Genomic DNA, 18,978 nt, shown 5'->3' with positions numbered 1-18,978 from the left:
AAGCTTTCACAAGGAGGCAGAAGTTGATGAGAGGGACATTGAGTAAGGATGTTGAGAAACTGCTTGTGTCAACTTTGATAAGGAGCATGGTTTGCGCAGCACAGAAGCATAGTAATTGAAGTAAGGCCAATTTTGTAGGCTTAAGGCATTTTATGTAGTCCTGGGATGTTCAAGACCATGATGTAAGGGCAAATGTTAGGCAAGTGAGGAAGGGGATAGGCATATTGAACAGAAGGAAGGAAGTATGCAGAATTGAGTAAGAAGGGCTATATTGTAGGTTCTGATGTCAAGTTATTTATTAAGAAAGGCAAAGAAATGTAACACTCAACTATTGTGTTCAGCCATGTCCATCCTATAACCTACTTGAACCTGTAGAATGCCAAATAATAATACAGGAATCGTCTTGTTATAAGATTGAAAGATCCTGAAGGGTGTCTGGCTTCAAGGTTGTTTACCCACATCTGTGAACCAATCACGGTGAAGTTTGCGAGGGTTATGCAGAGAATTTGATATTAGAGGCTTATTGAAATTATAAATATACTTTCTCAGGCATTCACTGTGTAATTTATGTCCATGTAAAACAACAGTGGGTGAGATATGTTTGTTTTCAAAGTAGATGTCGTCAAAGTTGTGATGGTTGGGAATTGAAATTTTTTCTGAAGATTCTATTTTGTGGCCACTGCTGATAATTCCCATCAGCAAGTGTAAGTACTTTTTACTAAGGGCAATTTACTTGCTTAAGTTACATCAAAATGCTTTTAAAAAGGTCACATTCTGGATATTCCTTCATCCTGAAATAGAAACTTTTTAATAATACTAATTTGATGCTTCTGTGGTTGAACTGTCACTGTTTTGCACCCTTATTGCCGACAAATTTTTAGTAGTGATATAATTCCACATACATGCTGTTTTGTATTTTTTCCATTCTAAAATTCACTACCCATGGCTGATGTTTTCAAATGTTGGAGTAAGTGACACATTCCTCGTGTTACCTACTACTATAGTCTTAGCTTAAGTGAGAGGGAAGTCCAGTTTGTTGAAATGTCTTCTTTTTAAAATGTTTTTTCATCCAAAATTTATACTTATTATATTTTACTTAATTCAGGAATTTGGTGAAGAATCTTTTGCTGGGATACCTCTCATCCCCAATGCAAGGGAATCGCCGTTATGAAATACTCAGAATCATCGTGACTATCCTAGAATTCAACAAAGAGGAGAAGGAACGTGTTGACCTTGGGGATGGACCTGGGAAAGGCACGGGGTGGCTGCGTGGATTGGCTGGCTGGAGTGGAGGTCACCAGTCGAAAGATGGAAGCCCTGCACCAGATCTCAATCAACCGGTACGTTGATGCTAGTTTAGCCCTTTCTTCAGTTCTTTGATTGCTTATATATGCCACAGCCAGAAAGGTAGGATTTCCTTCAGGGTGGCCAATTAATGCATATGCACTTTTTGAAGGAACCATGTTATACATTTTGACCCTTCCGTCCAATCCATTCAAATAGCTTTGTGTGTATTCATTATATCAGCCATTGGACAATAGTTTGCCTGCAGTTATGAAATTTCGTGCTTTTGTTCCCTGGGAAATCATTCGTATTTTTTCCATGAGTCAGAGTTACATATTTCCATTGTGTTTGTTTTATGTTAAATGGTGATATGTATTTGATGAGCTTCTGATGATGTTATATTTTTCCTTACATTCCAGTCACTCTCGGAGGCGTTTATAAGGTTTTTGGAAAGTGAATCTCGACCTAAGTCAGTGCCACAGCTGCGAATGATTTCTGATGCCAGAATTGAACCAGTCAGATCGTCCTCTCCGGTAAGTAATGATTGTGCATGTAAAATTATTTCATTCCTGTGAATAATTGATGGTAGAATAAAATGCTATTTGTAATTAACAAAGTTAGTGTATATATCTGTCCATTACTCCTTGAGGTAGAGTTACTTAGTCGCCATATCTTTCTTTTTTAGGCCTCAGGACATTCGAGGACTCCTTCTACATCTTCTACGCCTCCACTTCTCTTGTCCGAGTCTGTCTTACCTACGTTACCTACTTTTTCTGTTGCTAGCGGGAGTAATAGTAGTTGTATTTTAAAAGATGTTTTGAAAGACAGTTGATAGTTTTCATTTATTTTAATACATAAAGAATATATAAATGCACAGGACTGCATGGGCAAAGTGCATATAACTTTGTAAATAGACCAACGAATCATGGTTCATGGATCAGAAGTTTGTTATTTTGTCCTTCTGTCGAGAGTGTATATGTTGTTTATTGAAAATTGGGCAATTTGAACTTCTTTCTTCCAGAATTTTTAGTATACTCAAGCGAGAGAGATTAAACGAATTCAATGTGAGAGTTTAAATGAATTCATGGTGCTGATTTTTTTAATAAATATTGTAAAATGTAATATAATTTGTGTACATACCAAAAAGGCACAATAAGAATGAAATTTTTAATAAAGTGCATGAGACTCAAGGAATAACTGTGTACATTCACTCAATCTTACACCTCCTAGAGAAAATGTATTTAAAAAAACTTGCCCCCCCTCCAGGAGAGCGAATTCTAGTAGCCCAGAAAAATAAATTTGATGGATCAATTTTTAAGGTAACCTTTTCAGGGTATGCAAGCTCTGTCCCAAAAGCAGTATGACTGATTTTTTTCCCGGGATAGGCGGATGGACAGGCGGTGGTTTCTCCAGCTTCGTTCAAGGGAGGGGAGTCTCAGGAAAGGCTGGAGGACGGTGGGCTGTTGGCTCTCAACCTGTACGAAGTGTGGATCGTTCGTTTGCAAAACCTCTATAACATGACCTCGTTACACTACGTCATGAAGCTGTTATTACAACAGCGCTTATGCCCTCAAATTTTGCGTGGAACTGGGTGAAGCGAGGAGATAGACTCACGACATGCTCAAAGCAACTTATGGTGATAACGCCACGGGCAGATCAGGTTTGTTGAGTGTTTTCACAAGTTGTTTCGGGAGGGTAGAGAATATTTTGAAGACACTGAACGTTTCCCTTCAACCTCAAAAATTGAAGTAACTCTTGCAAGAGTGAAGGCTTTGTTGAACAGGGATTGCAGATTAAGTGTTAGCATGGTTTTTTATGAACTTAGTATCCCTAAATGTGACGTGCATCGACTTTCGACCGAAAACATGGGCATGAGAAAGACGTGTGCGAAGTTGGTGCCGCGAGTGTTCTCAAGCAAACAAAAGAAAACTCACATGTTGCTCTGCCAAGAGGTTCTCGACCATGTAGGTGAGGATCCAAACTTTCGTATACAATGCCCCTGAAGCTTCTTCCTCTTCCCCTGCCTCAAGTCCTTACTGAAAGGAAGTCACCACGGCTAGGTGGAAGATATATAATATAAGAGGCCATGACGAAGGAGCTTAGCAGCATTCTGGGCGCCACCTTCCAGAAGATGTACGAGACATGGAAAATCCCCTGGCAGCGGGGTGTGGACGGTCAAGGGTGCTACTTTGAAGACTTTTGAAGGAATACATTTAATAGCCTAGCACTTCCTTGTTCATTTTCCTTTTGGTCCATTTCACCTTCTCCATTCTTCTCCACGCCCACATGTCAAAAGCCTCCAATCTATTTCTATCATCCTGCTTCAATAACCCTGTTTCCGCACAAACATAACTATGCTCCACATCCAAGTTTTAGCAAGCTTTTTCTTAACATCCTTACCCAACATCCCTGTCACCAATTCTCTCTTTCTTGAGAGAATTGATGGTATTGAGGAGAACTGACAAATGTTGAAGAATTTATTTCTAGTGGCAAAATTAATATTTGTTCAAATGGCTCTCTTGATTTTACAACTGTGAGGTACAAAATGCTGCTAATAAACTTTCCGTAAGGATTGAAAACATCAAGTAAAGACTTAGCTTCTAATTCAGCTGAAAACTCATGATAATCAACGGGGATTGCATAATTATTAAGAATGCCTTCTTAAAGAGGGTAGATTTAGATGGAGACAATCGAAAGGAAGGGTAGGAATATTCCAAATGAAATGTTTCTGCTATGAGAAATACTAATACTTTTTAAGTCTGGTTTCATGGGGTGGCCCAGGTAATAAGCTGTATGGTGCAGTCCTCATTTAATCAAAAATCCCATCAACTCTCCTACCACAAAAAGCTTTTCCAAATTGCCGCTATTACTCCCATAATTAGATTCAACCATTATCCTGCTATCAGACTGATAGTCGCAGTGCCATTTATGTTAGAGAAGACATCTAGAGGAGGATAGTTTAATAAGCATATCACCCTGGGATACCACAGGACCCTTCTTTTGAATCTTTCACTCCAGTCAGATGAAATTCCATACTACGTACACATGTGGCTGTCTTCCTGGTTGTCATTGGAGAGAGGGTGTAAAACCCTGAATGGTGAATGCATGGTTTACTTTCAATAAGCATGGCACAATTAACCAACAGGAGGATATACTAATACAGTGTCAGGAATGCCAATGATCATTATGTCAATCGGAGGAGATATTGTATGTACAATTTGACAGGCGCCTGCCTACAAGGGAATGTGAAGTCTCCATCTGGTCCCATTAAACATATATTTTAAACGATTCCCCAAGACATTGCACATCGTTAAACATTCATATTTTCCAGTTTATTTAGTTGATTTAAAATGCATTAAATTTCTGTTTACTATTTATTGCAATAAGAAATTCAATCCCATCATGAAAACAATGTCGTCTCTATTTCTGCTCCAATACATAAAAATTCTAAATTACATATGTCCATCAGCTTCTGCACTCAACAGGCCTTATTTCCTGGAATTTTTTAAATCCCAAAAAGTATAATTGGCACAAAAGATTCAGGGGTGAAGATTGCATCATACTAAATGCTATGAGCAACGACACAAATCCCTCGGGTGGTCTTTCTAACATGCATTTGCCAGTACCAGGAGTGAGGCACTGGAAAGGGCCTCTTGGGAAGTAAACAGCACCATTAATTTAAATCTTATGGTTTATGTCCATGCTGTGACACTATTTCATCACGCCTTGTACTGCCAAGTTCCTCATTCCAACAATACAAGACCTACTTCATTTTCATGAGGCCACAGTTTTTCACAATATCATAATCCACATCAATAAAATCACTGTGAATCTTTTGAAAGATGGAAAATTTAATTTCAAGATGAAATTATAATAGTAACTAGTACATGTTACGCTTAAAGTTGACATGATTCAGGATCAACATAATATAAAAATAAAAACTTATCAACACTTTAAATTATATTTTCCAAATTTCATACACATAATTAATTTTTTCAAAGATGGAACACACAGGAACATATCCTTATTTTCTTCGAAGTTTGGTCTTTTTCCTCGGCAATTTGTGCTTCTTGCCATACATACCACCTCCAGATCTTTTGACATGTCTGTCAACACCTTTAACCCACTTGTCTCTGGCTTCCTCCCACCGGAGTTGCTTAAGAGCTGAAAATATAAAGTTAGGTCTCATTACTTCATGGAGTAGGCTTATCTTTTCCATTGAAATCACCCAAAACAACCATTTAATCGGGAGACATGTCTAGCAGCATCCAGTGAACCTCTTACCTGCATTATCCTTGTTGGACATCCCAGAGGACCCTGCATGGTTAAGCTGAGATGAACCAGTATCTTGCAACATTTCTGAAAATTCCTCAGCAGATGCAAACATTTTTGACATGTCATCACCACCTTCAGCGTCACTTTCCTCGCTATCACTGCTGTTTGCACTTTCAAATTCAATCGCTTTCCTCTTTTTGGTTTTAATCTATTTTGAAAACAACCATAATAACATTAATAGCTATATCGTTAACTTTATAAATGCATAGTTAGTTCTAACATAATTTCAACAGACACCAAAGAGATAAATACCTTTCTATTCATTTTTGTTCTGGAATTACTTTCAACATCTTGACCTAAATGAAATGAAAAGACATTTTTTAATGCAAATTAAAATTTTCGCATGAAAAAATTGCCAACAACAAAAGGCAATTTTTATGAACATTAAGAGCAAATTGTGTATATATTCTAAGAACCAGCATAAGTTATGGAGGTTTGTAGATTCACAGCTACCTAAATGGAAATGTTACTTTATTTCGTAATATTATTACCACCCTTTATTCTGGCTTTTGTCTTCTTTAATTATATTACCCACTCGTGAATGAGTTGCATCCATTTCTCTCTCACGTTCACATGGAGGGCGAACAACGGTGTGAGAATGTTGGGGCATGAGCAGATTGGAAGAGTAATATGCAGTTGTGCAAACCACTTTCCTGAGCTAACTAGTATCACCAAGTTTCACCAGGAAGACATGAAGGCAACACCTTTTTCCCTGCCCCCGGTGCGTGCCCATTGAGGGATAAACAGAAAGCACAGAGCAGTGCTCTGGGGATCATATAAATGTGAACTTATACCCTGAATAAATAAACTTGGTACATATTCAATTGTTTCTGGCTCAACCTTGTGGAAATTCATTTTAATGAAATTAAGAATACAAAGTAACTTTCCACTGTTCTTTATTAGCACACAACCGGTTTCAACGCTCAAGCGTCAAGTACCTGATGATGATGCTTGAGCGTTGAAACCGGTTGTACGCTAATAAAGGACAGTGGAAAGTTACTTTGTATTCTTAATTTCATTAACTTGGTACATATTTTTTCACACAAAAAACTTTATTATGTTATTACCGGTTTCGACGCATAGGCGACATCACCAAGTCTCATCATCATAACTGATGACACCTATGCATTAAACCGATAGTATTATAATGAAGTTTTTAGGGGAAAAAATACCAAGTTTTTATTCAGTGATCATGAATTTTCTTGAACTAAAACTTTTAAACATGGAATTTGTGAATTTATGCATTGGACGACAGCAAGGAGAGATCTAAACAAGGTCGACTGGTTTTCATTCCTGATAATAATACTAATCACGGACACAATGTCTTTGTATAAACGATGCATGCATGGAAAACCAGTGCTTTGACCATCAAACTTAGTGCTTTCACACATGCATAAACTAAACTATTACTAACATGTGAAAGTAATCAACAGTGGTATTTGTCTCACCTGTACCTCTAGTTATTATTTAGGGGCTGGACCAAGCTCCATGATAGCCTGGGTTTCCAAAGCAATATTGCTGATAATCTAGTGAACAACTAAATACAAATAATGTGATAATACCTTCCTCATCACCATCGTCGAAGTTCACACCATCAGCAAAGTCCAAGTCATCTTCATCTTCCATGTCCATTTTGCTCTTTCCACCAAGGAACTTGTGCATTACTTCCTCAAATTCCTCACTGTTAACACTGTCATTGTCACTGTCTTCCTTTTCCTTAACTGCTACTTTGTTATGTCTCCTTTGATGTATGTAACTATTGAAAATGAGTGGAGTTCAATCATTAAATTCAATCATATGTGCAATTCGCACTTTGCCCTCCTGGAGTGGGCACAGTGTATGAACACGACTTAAGGTTGTTCATTACAGGAATCTCACGACCCCAAATCAGTTGTTGGAAGGGTCCATCCAAAACCTACTTTTAATAAGCATATTAAGTTTGATTGAATGTGACAATATCCCCAACCCTGGACCAATCCGCCAGAATTTACGAGGATTTCATTAGAGTGAATTCAAGGCTTCAAAAATGCATTATTAATTTGAATATCAATAATAAAAAGATTCTCCAATGGCAAAATATCCCTTATTAAAGTGACACTAAACAGCTTAAGTCTTTCCATTTAATGTATATTTTGAAGCAAATTGGATTGTCTTAATGAACTGTGTAAGCTCTTGGTTCTTATTCTTCTTATTTGGCAGTTACAGGCAAAGAAAAGCTGCACATGAGCCTATATGGTTAATTGATGAATGGTGACAAAGCAGCTCCAATGCTCTCATGCAGGCAATGAAGCTCAGTTATTAGTTTTCAGGCATGGCCAGGTAAAGTTTGTGGTTGAGTGGCAGAAGCACCTTGACATGGTTGATTGGCATTTGACCTCATTACATTTAAAATCTTCAGAAAAAAAATGCAGTTTACATTTCACTTAGACCCTTTCCCTGTAATGGAGAGAGTGCTTCTCAGGACAATGCCACACTAACCATCATTATACTCATTTTCTTTAAGATTCTCAAACACAATAATCTTTTGTTTCACAACTTATATTCAACCTCACGCAAAGAATTTGCATATTCCTAATACAAATTTATTAATTTCATGATATAAAATATCTTTTCAATTTATTTACAAAAAAAGATGGCAAATGTTTAGAAATTAGACAGCCATACCAAAAACCTTTATAGTTTCTATCTACAAATGTTTTCCTTACCACATTATTTATTAATGTGACATTATCAAAATAAGGAGAAATATAACTTCATATTTCCCAAGGGAAAACTTTTAACCCTTATAAATACTATACTTACTTGTACAGAAACCTTTCATCAACTGGTATGTTTTCCTCCTTCTCACTAAGGTAACTTCCGGAGGTGACTGGTAAAGACTTAAGACCTTTGGGAATGTAAGTATTCTTTCTTGAGAACACATTTGCCGGTGTTCCTTCTTCGTTAAAAACCTGACTGGCCTGTGAAAAAATTAGCTATCATGAGACAGATACCTAAATTGATTATGTAATAATTTTCTTTGAAGATTGGTTGATAATAACATTTAGTGGAAAGGGAAGTGGCTTCAATTCTCCCTCCCACTACCAAAATTCAAGTCATTATCTTTCTCTATAGAAATTATGACGGAATTAGGCACCATTGGCCGGCCAATACTGTAAACCACTGGGCAATATTAATAGATGATTATTTTAGGAATTTCAAGCATTTTATAAGCTTTTCCTGAAAAACTTAGGCAAGGCACTCGTAACATTCTGTCAATTGTATACACATATAGTCCCCAGATATAATGGTTTCCCCCTTGGCATGCAACTTCGACCCCCTCAACAATAATCAGCAGAGAATTCAATAGACCTGCACCAACTAGGCTTGAACTGGAGATTGGAATGTAAAGATACTCATAAATTCTTCAAGGAAAAAATGTGCGAAAGATACCACTTGGGTCAAAGTGCCTGGGGTATAATATACCTGCGCATTAAACAACATGAAATGTTCTCATTTCCAGAGTGTACCATCCGAGAAACACTAAATGATTACAATTGTGACATATATAAATAGGTCAATCAACTGGAAGTACTTAATCCTTCATGTGCATATGACACCTTTACAGCAAAGAAAAAATATCACATAATCAAAATACATAACAAAATATTGATTAAGACAAATTGTTTCCATTGCTTCGAGACTTTTCCTTATTATTCTATTGCTTATTATATTTACCTTTTTAGGATTTTTGAAGGCAAATCTGTTCAGGAATCTTAGGAGTCCAAAGTCTATCAATGGATCACCGCTATACTCTATGTGCTCTCCTTTTGATATTTTTTGAGCAAACAGTGCAACTGTTGGATGAAAATGACGGCTTAGTCTAACTAGTTCTGTGTAAGTACAACCAGATGTTAAAGAAAATCGTGGGTTTCGTTGGTTGGGGTCATAGCCACTGGTTAACTTCTTCATGGTCACCCTCTCACTTGAAAAATGTTTGGGCCGGTGGACCCATGAAGGCTCTGCTGTTTCACATGGCTCCTCCTTCACATGATGGACACTCAATTCTTCATTTTTCACCTCAACCTGGCAATATAAATGCTTTACATCAATTTATCAGTCACATAACATTCTGAGCCAGTTATTCCAAAAATACTCATTTTTTTCCAGCTCAGTTGAATCCACCCACTCGAGAATGAATTATTCATTTAGAAAGTAAAAAGGAAGCAATGAGTTTACCTTATTTAACCCACATACATGGCCATATTTCCTGTTCCAAACCAGAAATTGACATGACAGACTTCACCATTGAAAGATAAAATAATAATATGGCAAACAGGTCAGCACAACCTTGGCTCTATGCGTAGAAAGAACAAATTATATTCATTATTTACTTAAAAAGACTTCACTTTCAGCCAAATATATTACAAGCACTGATATAAAATGCAAATTTATGTTCAAATAATGGCATAAGATGTGGCTGATTTTAGGCACCAATTCTTAATTTTTTTTTTAAACATGAAATATTTTAATGAATAAGCAACATTAGCATAATTTTGATTTCCACACCAGAATATTAAGAAAAACAAATTAATTACCGATTACTGTACTGAGCATGCTTACTTTGAATATGGGCCATGTTATGCCTGGTACAAGAGTTAATATTATATTAATATAATATACTATTAATATTTTTAGCCTAGTAATGAAAAGACAGTAATTTATTATTGAAAATGGCTTTATTGTTTTTCAAATTATTCTCCATGATAATCAAAATACTTTTTCATGCGCTCAAACCAATTTTAGTAACACTTTTTCCACTCCGACTGAGGTATCTCCTAAACATGGATTTTGAATGCATCAATGGCTTCTACAGGCTCTGAAAAATATTGTCCACGCAAATTTTTCTTGATAAATGGGAATAAAAAGAAGCCATTTGGAGCTAAATCAGGGCTGCGCAGAGGTTCCACTTTTTGCCCAGTCAAATAGGTAATTGTTACAGCCTATCTGTGAGAGCTTGCATTGTCATGATGAAGAATGATCCTTCGTTGCTGCTTCTTTTTCCGTATTTTACCAAGCACTTCTGACAAACAAATGCTCGTGTACCTTTCCGAATTTACGGCTCTACGTTGCTCTAATGGTACGGTTGTCACCTGTCCAGTTATTCCGAAGAAACAGGCGATCGTTTGCTTCTATGTGCTTTGTGCACGAATTTATTTAATCGCCTCATCTTGGGAGACCCATACATTGGATTGCTGTTTTGTTTCGGGCTCCTATGCATATATCCAAGATTCATCACCGGTCTAGATGTCATACGCAGCTTTTGATGCACCGTAATTGCATTTGTTGAGCATTTCTTTGCACCAATTGACAAGAGCATCTTTCTGAGCTTTTGTCAAATTATGCGGGATCCAACGGGAACAAATTTTTTCCACAGCTAAATGTTCATGCAATATCTTATTGATGCTCGTCATACTAATCTTCGAGGATGCCTCAATCTTACGATAAGTCACATGACGATCTTCCTCTAATAGTTCTTGCACAGCATCAATGTTTTCTGGCACATCAACTGATTTTGGACGACCTTCATGACTTTCGCCGCTGAGCGAACGGCGGCCATGATGGAATTCATTATACCAGCGTTTCACAGTGGCAAAGGATGGGCCTTCATAGCCAAAAGTGGACGTAAGTTGATCGATGCACTCCTGTCTTGATAATCCATGTCGAAAGTCATAAATAATCATCGCATGAAAGTGTTCACGAGTTAACTCCATTTTTTTGCCGAGACAAAATTTTCGAGTCACCGTAAATAACACGAGTTATGATCAAACGACAAAATGGTCTGAAGAAAGTTAGCTCAAAAAGGGTCAAACTTTCAGATGGAAACATCAGATGGCACCTAAAACACTTAGTGTTGTCAAGGCTTAACATGTAAATGGCAACCCTCTTACTCGATACCACAGGTACTACTGGTGGAGTATTTTACTAATATTAATCCACATCACCATGCATTTCTTATTTCATAAACAGAGCTACCATGAAAGTTCAAGATACCTAAACTCAAATTTTTTAAACCCTATTTGCATAAAAGGGGCACATTTTGACTTGTCTTGATTCCATAGTCAATTGTAAATGAGAAAAACGTAGCTAGTTCCTTTTAGTTCATGAAGTACAACATTTGCAAACATAGTATTCGCTTAAGATTGAAGAAGCAGCCCTATTGGCAACAAATCCAACATACGGGCTTTGGCATCAGTGGGGGCAATCATTCAGTCTCGCGACTCTTAGGGGTTCTGGCACAATCTACAGGCTTCACAACAAAGTAAGATTCTTCCCCAATGTGTTGCCAAGTGTGACACAATCTAGGGTAATCTTTTAACAATTATACCTACAATTTAGAGATTGATATGCTCTCTGAGAATTGAAACTCATTCAAATGGATTTATATACATTTGGCTCATAACGCCTTGGAACATTGATTGATTGAAGTTTGATGCGATAGTGGATAATTAATGTATTTTATCAGACATTAACAAAAAAAACTAAGTTCCTTACATGCAAGCAGATGAAAATGTTTTCACTAATTATAATTGGATGCCATTGAAGCCTTTTTCACAGTACAGTAGTAAAGGAACTCCACCCCATAAATCTATGAGCCAAATAATTTCTGGATTTTGGGTCCTGAACAGGAATATTTGAAAATAAAATATTTTCACTATCAAGTGTGCTTACGTTTTCTGCATCTTCCTCAAGTTTAATGTCTTCGTAATGTTCATAATCATCATCTTCGTCTAACACTTGGACCACTTTATCAGGTTTATCCTCATTCACTCCTGACGAACCATGGAACATCAACAACTGAGGATCATGATCGTTTCTTAGAATTTCTGATATCATATACAGGATTCCACAAGCCAGTGGCACAGGTACATAAAGGCAAACCTTAAAAGGAACAGAGAAAGAAATATTTCCCAAAGAAGTATAACAAATAAAGCAGATTAAAATCCTAAATGTACAATTCACTGAATGCGTAATTATGTATAAACGTCTTCAACTATACTTTCACCAACCTGCAAAAATCTCTTCACAAATGCTTTTTTACGGTTCATTTCAGAGTCATTTTTTATTGCTTTGAAGCACATGCTAATGAACATGGCCTGGAGGTTTGATGACGCTAGTTGAGGGTCTATAATTTTTTTGTAGAGTGCAGTGTAGTACCTGAAATAGAAATCAACTACATATTAAGAAATGTATCAGGAGCAGTTTGAACTTTACGGTTTCAGACCAACTACAGCACACCTGGCTAAGCCTCACCTCATTTACAAATTAAGTAATTACCTAAACAGTTGTTCATACCATTCAACTCTCGTGAACATTTTGCTGCAAATTGCACTTAAAGTTGAAGTAGTAGTATTTAGGGGAGGTGACCGACAGCTATGCCGTCATTTGTGCCATTAGGGATGGATGGGAAAGGAGGAAGGGTGGAGAAAAACCTGACGTAGGCATTAGCCTCTTCTTGTCAAAAGGCGCCAAGGGGTCCGCAGTTTAACGTCCCATCTGACGGACGTCGGACTCACTCAAAGTCTTCTCCACAAAGCACTTTAAGTAGGGATCAGGATGCCACTAAAAAACATTTGTCTCCAGGATTTGAACCAGGGACCTCCCGGTGGGAAGCCTGTACATTAGCCACTACACCATCTCGATCCCCACTTAGAGATGAAGTTTGCTCAGGGAGGCATCAATGAAGGCAACCATATATCAAGTAAGTGCAGTAATTTGTGATGTGAAAATCAGGCATGATTGTAATTAGTTTCTGAACACTGATGAATTTAGTGTCAATACAAGACTGCACCACAAAGTGTGTGAACAATTAATGAATTTTGGTAGAATGATTAATGACGTGAATGAGTAATTTTTGAGAGAAGGTTGGCTAATAATTTCACTCTGATTGGAGGTAGGAATGGCATAAAATAACATTTTTAGTTAATTACCCATAATGCCATATGGAGTGGCTGTTATCTGCTCATTAGCAGACTACCCACTGGTCCCATTAAAAGGCATTTCTAATTATCCCATCCACTTCTGTCCCCTCTTTCCTCACCCCCCCCCATTCTAATCACATTTTTAATCCAATAAAAAATTTTCCCTGCATCAGACAAGTAATTTACTCATATGAATGTCATGGGAATAGTTGCATTATGATCATCCTTCCAAAGTATTTCTTCATGTTAGTGCAATGTGAGTTTTACTGCATATGCTGGATTATTTCATATGCTGATTTTTCAATCCAAATTAATTTGTTTGGTCCAGAAATTTTTGTCGTAATGAGTTTTTAGAATATATTAAACTAGCCACCATTTTCATTTATCTACTGGCTCTTTCCCATCAATAATCAGAGGTCTGCTGAAATATTATCTATACACATACCATAATTGACATCAACAAAATGCAAACATTTAAACTAAAGGGCAATAGGTGGAGCACCAACACTGCACGTCGCTAACACTTTTAAACTACAGATTGACAGAGGCCATGATACAGACCTGTCTGATATGGCATCGGAGCTAAAATCCATCACTTGCAACAGAAGGGACAGAGCATGGACTGAGATGTTGAAACTTCCCAAATGGACAATTTTGTGAACGGTTTGCATGTGGTCAGCTAGGGCTTCATCGTCCATCTTTAAATTGGCAAATGGGTAAGCACGTTTCACCCCGGTCAGCACTGCACTCATTATTTTACAGTCTAATTCTCCCTGCAGAGCAAACACGGAAAAGAAAATTAAATGTGCAATGGATAATAAATTAGCTTCAGGCCCAGATGGTCCTGGAATTAAGAATCGACATGAGAGAGAATGGAATCTTCCATCTTTTTACAGTACGGGTGAATACATTTATAGGGAGAAAGTACAACACTAAGAGACCATAAAACACAGCTTTTTGAATACATACGTTTCTCTCTCTAAGGTTTTCATTTTTTGAGCTACATTTATTATTATTTATTTAAACTAGAAGAAACTTACACACTGAAATAATACACACTGCATTAATTAAAAACTTTGGCAAAATGACCTTTTATAGTCATTTTATCAAAATTATATAACTATAGCAATGTATTGCTCCACTTGCCATTCGGAAAGGATTCACTTGATTCTTGGAAATAATGACAATTTTTACCTAAACTGTTGTACTTCTATAAATATTTGAAATTTGTACACAATAGTTTTCATTTTGTTAATTTCCGAGATCACATTTCCTTTGACTCTATGGTTGGCACAACAGTGTTTGATGACTATTTACATATGACTATAGTTTGAGATTTCTCATGAAATGTCACAATTACTTGTGACAGAATAAGTGCAGTAAGATGTCTAATGCCAGGTTTCTTTGAGTGAATAGAAATCTACAGAGCATATAACTTTATAACTCAAATATTTAAAAACTTAACCATGGGATCGAATCTAAGTTGAGGTTAACACTTTCAATTGCAGATCTGATACATTTTTAAGAATTGACCAAATTTCGCAGGAAAGAGAGGACAAAAAAAACATAGAAATATGGATTTTTGTAAATGCTATGGTAGATACGCTGGGATTATTACCTTCTTGATACAGGCTTTGAAGAAAGAGAAGTACAATTTGATAAGGCTACGTGCCAATTCTTGGTCATCTGATGTGAGATAGTATTGGTTCAAAAAGCACAGGCCATAGAACTGAGCTTTGCTGCTGATGTTCTGCCTATCAATAAAGACATAATTTCAATAAATACATATCAATCAGCACATACTTTAAACAACAAAACACCAATTAATTCAGTTTAACAAGTTCGGAACAAAATGCAAATAATTATTTTATCTTACCTGAAAATCAGTTTCTCAATTTCTTCCTTCACAACCTCCTGCATGTTGGGATGCTTTTGCAATAACTGTTTCAAACAGTAGACTACCTTAGATGCCACTTTAAGATTAGGATCACCTAATTTATTGACCAGGCTTGTTAATATGACCTGTGGGAATGAAAATAATTACATAAAAGAGCAATTTGGCAAGGCAAATTGATCATGTGACCCAAGCTCACTGATAAAAAGACAGTTATTTAATTCAAATATAGCAAAATATGCACACTGAAGGTTTCAAACCAGATATATATTTGGCATGATGGTTGGGGCTTTCGAGTAATGAGAAAAAGCCATGGGTTCAAAACTCAGGCGATGCTTCTGGACAACTTCATCGAAAAAAACAAGTGGTGGTGCTTTGTGATTGCTAGAGCCCTCTGGGAAACTGATTAGTGGTAAAAGGCTCCCCTATCCTGTGGTTGGATTTCAAGTATTCAACCTGATAGTTGGGACTGAGAGGTGAGGGGAAGGCATACCTCATTTTAAGCCATACAAAGGAGTTTAAAATTCAAAATTCCTTTCTGTGGTTTCTCAGGAAGATCAGTCATCTGAAAAATTACAGCTTGAATGATACTTCAGGAGTCCAAAGTTCATGGGAAACGAACCTGGGGCCTACATTCTATAGAGGAGAATGTTCCCCTCACCAGGCAGCATTATCCACAGTGATGACATGCCATATCAGAAAAAATTACCATAGAAATTTTTAAAAATTAAATGAACAGAAGAATGTCCAAGAAATGAAAAAGTGGCGAGAAGTCGCAGATAATCTACGTCAGCAAATGACAGCACCCATGAGAGCATCAGTACACCATGACTATTTTTCATGACAACATGCCTTACACTATGGATAACGCCAATCCATAATTTAAAATTGATTTTTTTCACAACAAAGAAAGCAGACGTTTTTTCCAAGCATGATTACCCTGCTCAATCACATGTACAACTATCAATTTATCCTTGGGTATACTCTAGATGAAGTGGGTATGCTCTATGTAGGTGGGTACCTTAGTTCTGAATGAGAGACAGACACTCATGTAGTTCTAGGCTTATCAAAGTCCTAGGTATCTAATAAATGACAGAGAAATATAAAAAAATGAACTAATGCATTGCTTCCATCAATTTCATAACACTGAAAGGGTATTAAGTTTAAGAGAATCTCATTTTGAATGTAATTAGAAATAATGGGTCTCTTTAATCTAATTAGGTACCTATGCAATGCCTGAAAATCACAGACAAACATGACCATTTTTCAATGTATCTCATATAACTTACAATTTGATGTCCTTCTTCATTCACCATTACTTTTCTGCTAATGTAAATATATATTTTTTAAGGTGAAGAATATGCATTGAAACCTTAAGTGACATACGATTTTCACTGGTTCCCTGAGCAATTCATTTAGGAACACACTTAACCTTACATTTAAGGCAAAGTAATTCTTCACAGAATTTTTGAGAGAAGTTTTTGGTAGCGACTACCAAATTCAAAAGCCATGACAGCAATTGCACTTAGGAAAAAGGTATCCATAGTCTTACCAAAAGATAAAGTATTAGTCTTACGAATAGAAAAGGCAAAAAATACACAGAAAATCATCATCTTAACTAGCTTCTCCATAACTAATTGTAATTTATTTCATTTGAGGCGCTTGAGATTTTAATTTGAAGGACATTTATGCCTACATGCAGTTATAGTTTTTTTTATGAGAATGTATGAGAACTCCGGAAACTTAAAAATGGTAAAATGCAGTATGCACCAGAGGCATATAAGCAAATTTCAATATTCGAATGTAACACAAAACTTACGTCCTCTTTCTCCGATGTACCATTTAGCAAATTGTGTAATGCTGCAATGGCTTGCATTCTGTTTTTTTCTATAGAATCTTTTGCGGCGACTTCGCAAACAGCAGCCACAAAGTCAGAAAAGATTCTCTTAAGCTCATCTTCAAAGAGCCAAGAAAGCAGAATTTTTCTCCTCAGAGATGGTTTGCCATTTGAAAAGGACTCTAAAAGAGCATGGGGGCGTTGAGAAAATTGGCGTAGTTTCTCCCATTTCTTCGGAATTAAATCTTCTAAGAAAAGTTCAGCCAAAGTGTCTGGAAAAAATAATTATGATCCACCTTTGTTATTAAAATTATATTAACGAAATGAACTATTTTTGTGCGACACTCAACGCAAAATCATTACCTATAACCGTAAAGCAATCCTTTCTCTTCCCCATTTTAACCATCCCCACCAAATTTTGCAGGAGGGGCAAACTTTGCAAAGGCGAATCTTGGATTGCTACTGTGTAGGAAGCTATCTTATCAGAACTTGTCCCTTTGGACATAATTGTAGACATCCATTTGTAATCTGGCTTAGAAGACATCTCTGTGAAAACGTAAATAAATTATAATACCAAATAATCAAGAATTAAGCAAAATTTAGAAAATAATACAATTCAAAGCCTTCTTTACTTTCTTTGTGCTTCACACACTCCATTTCCATTGCTGTTTTCGCTTCATTTTTGAGTTTATTTACAACGTCGCGGGAGACAGACGGGAAATCTTGTGGATCCTGGGGTACCTGATAATAACAACGGTATTTAGTATAACGATCTGAATTTGCCAACTGATAAATACTTCTCGTTGAATGGTTTTCTTTCTAACCTCCGTCTCATACCACTTTTGACCACATGTAATATTAATTGCATCAGGATTTTCCGATTTTTTGGAAGCAAACTGTTTTGAAGTCTTCTTCTTGCTTTGGAGGTTGTTTTCACGTTTCGAGATTTTCATTTTATACGAATTACAATTGATCAAATAACCTAGAACTACTTCAAATTAACACACAGTCTTGTTTACACTACTTGCACGGTGCCAGCATGCTCCCCACTCCACTGAACGAATGAAAATTTAGTCTTTCAATTGTCATTTGGGTGGCTATTTTGAATGCGCCACGGTTGAAATCATGAAACCAATAAGCCCCGGGCGAAGGCATTGAGAAAAGGTATTTATAATTTTCGCCAATTAAATCAAAGATAGCAGGAAAGAGAGATTTTATTTTTAATGCTTAGTTTTGTAATGAAATCGTAGTAAACGTGCCACCGACGTACATTTGCTCTCGTCATATGTCAAGAGGGAATCCAACGTAAAAAGATAAATGCACGATATTAAGCCGTTTGAAGCCAGCTGTTTCCCTAAAATACCCTAAAATATCGCAGCAGTTACCTTGCAGAAGCACGGTAACAATCTGATCGTCCACGAAATGGGAAGGCAACAAGCTGGAAGCATGCCTATACTTCACGCAAGACCTATCTACCTCCCCCCCCCATCCACTGTGAACCCCACTAATCGTCTTTCATTATGCTTAACACCCCTTTCCTCCTTCCCCTCAAGGCCGATCACAACCCCTCCTCTTCCTCCTTTCTCACCCACCCTTCCCCAACAAGAATGGTGTATAAATGGACCAAAACTCGACTATTTTGTATCTGATGATGACACCTAAATGTT

General features: G+C 36.9%; 2 protein-coding genes across 2 annotated transcripts in view; one reads left to right on the top strand and one right to left on the bottom strand.

Annotated features, from left to right (window-relative positions):
- Positions 1–2,474, top strand: part of LOC139694993 (thyroid receptor-interacting protein 11-like) — a 70,263-nt gene extending 67,789 nt beyond the window's left edge. The window contains exons 18-20 of the mRNA XM_071593559.1: positions 1,106–1,340; positions 1,704–1,817; positions 1,970–2,474. Coding sequence (XP_071449660.1) covers positions 1,106–1,340; positions 1,704–1,817; positions 1,970–2,116 — 496 coding nt within the window. The 3' untranslated portion in view covers positions 2,117–2,474. The remainder of the gene's footprint in view (positions 1–1,105; positions 1,341–1,703; positions 1,818–1,969) is intronic.
- Positions 2,475–4,691: 2,217 nt separating this feature from the next.
- Noc1 (Nucleolar complex protein 1) lies at positions 4,692–18,343 on the bottom strand. The gene is made up of 15 exons (XM_071594076.1): positions 18,136–18,343; positions 17,944–18,052; positions 17,675–17,857; positions 17,294–17,583; positions 15,457–15,602; positions 15,199–15,334; positions 14,142–14,353; positions 12,669–12,816; positions 12,331–12,540; positions 9,337–9,684; positions 8,422–8,579; positions 7,182–7,375; positions 5,872–5,915; positions 5,569–5,767; positions 4,692–5,448 (listed from the first exon to the last, which is right to left on the bottom strand). Exons 1-15 carry the CDS (start codon positions 18,262–18,264, stop codon positions 5,309–5,311), a joined length of 2,646 nt encoding a protein of 881 aa, XP_071450177.1. The 5' UTR covers positions 18,265–18,343; the 3' UTR covers positions 4,692–5,308.
- Positions 18,344–18,978: the final 635 nt, after the last annotated feature.

This window comes from Hetaerina americana, unplaced genomic scaffold (genome assembly GCF_022747635.1).
Source record: "Hetaerina americana unplaced genomic scaffold, ioHetAmer1.1.p SCAF_6, whole genome shotgun sequence".
Classification (NCBI taxonomy): Eukaryota; Metazoa; Arthropoda; class Insecta; order Odonata; family Calopterygidae; genus Hetaerina; species Hetaerina americana.
Note: the sequence above shows the minus strand (reverse complement) of the source record. Positions and strands in the feature narration are given on the sequence as shown.

Bases quoted from the DNA above. Each gene is read 5' to 3' on its own strand.
- Noc1 (XM_071594076.1), bottom strand. From the start codon at position 18,264: ATGAAAATCTCGAAACGTGAAAACAACCTCCAAAGCAAGAAGAAGACT. The intron at 18,053-18,135 runs GTTAGAAAGAAA...TGTTATTATCAG, and splicing joins AAAAGTGGTATGAGACGGAG to GTACCCCAGGATCCACAAGA. The intron at 5,449-5,568 runs GTAAGAGGTTCA...TTATATTTTCAG, and splicing joins GTCCAACAAGGATAATGCAG to CTCTTAAGCAACTCCGGTGG.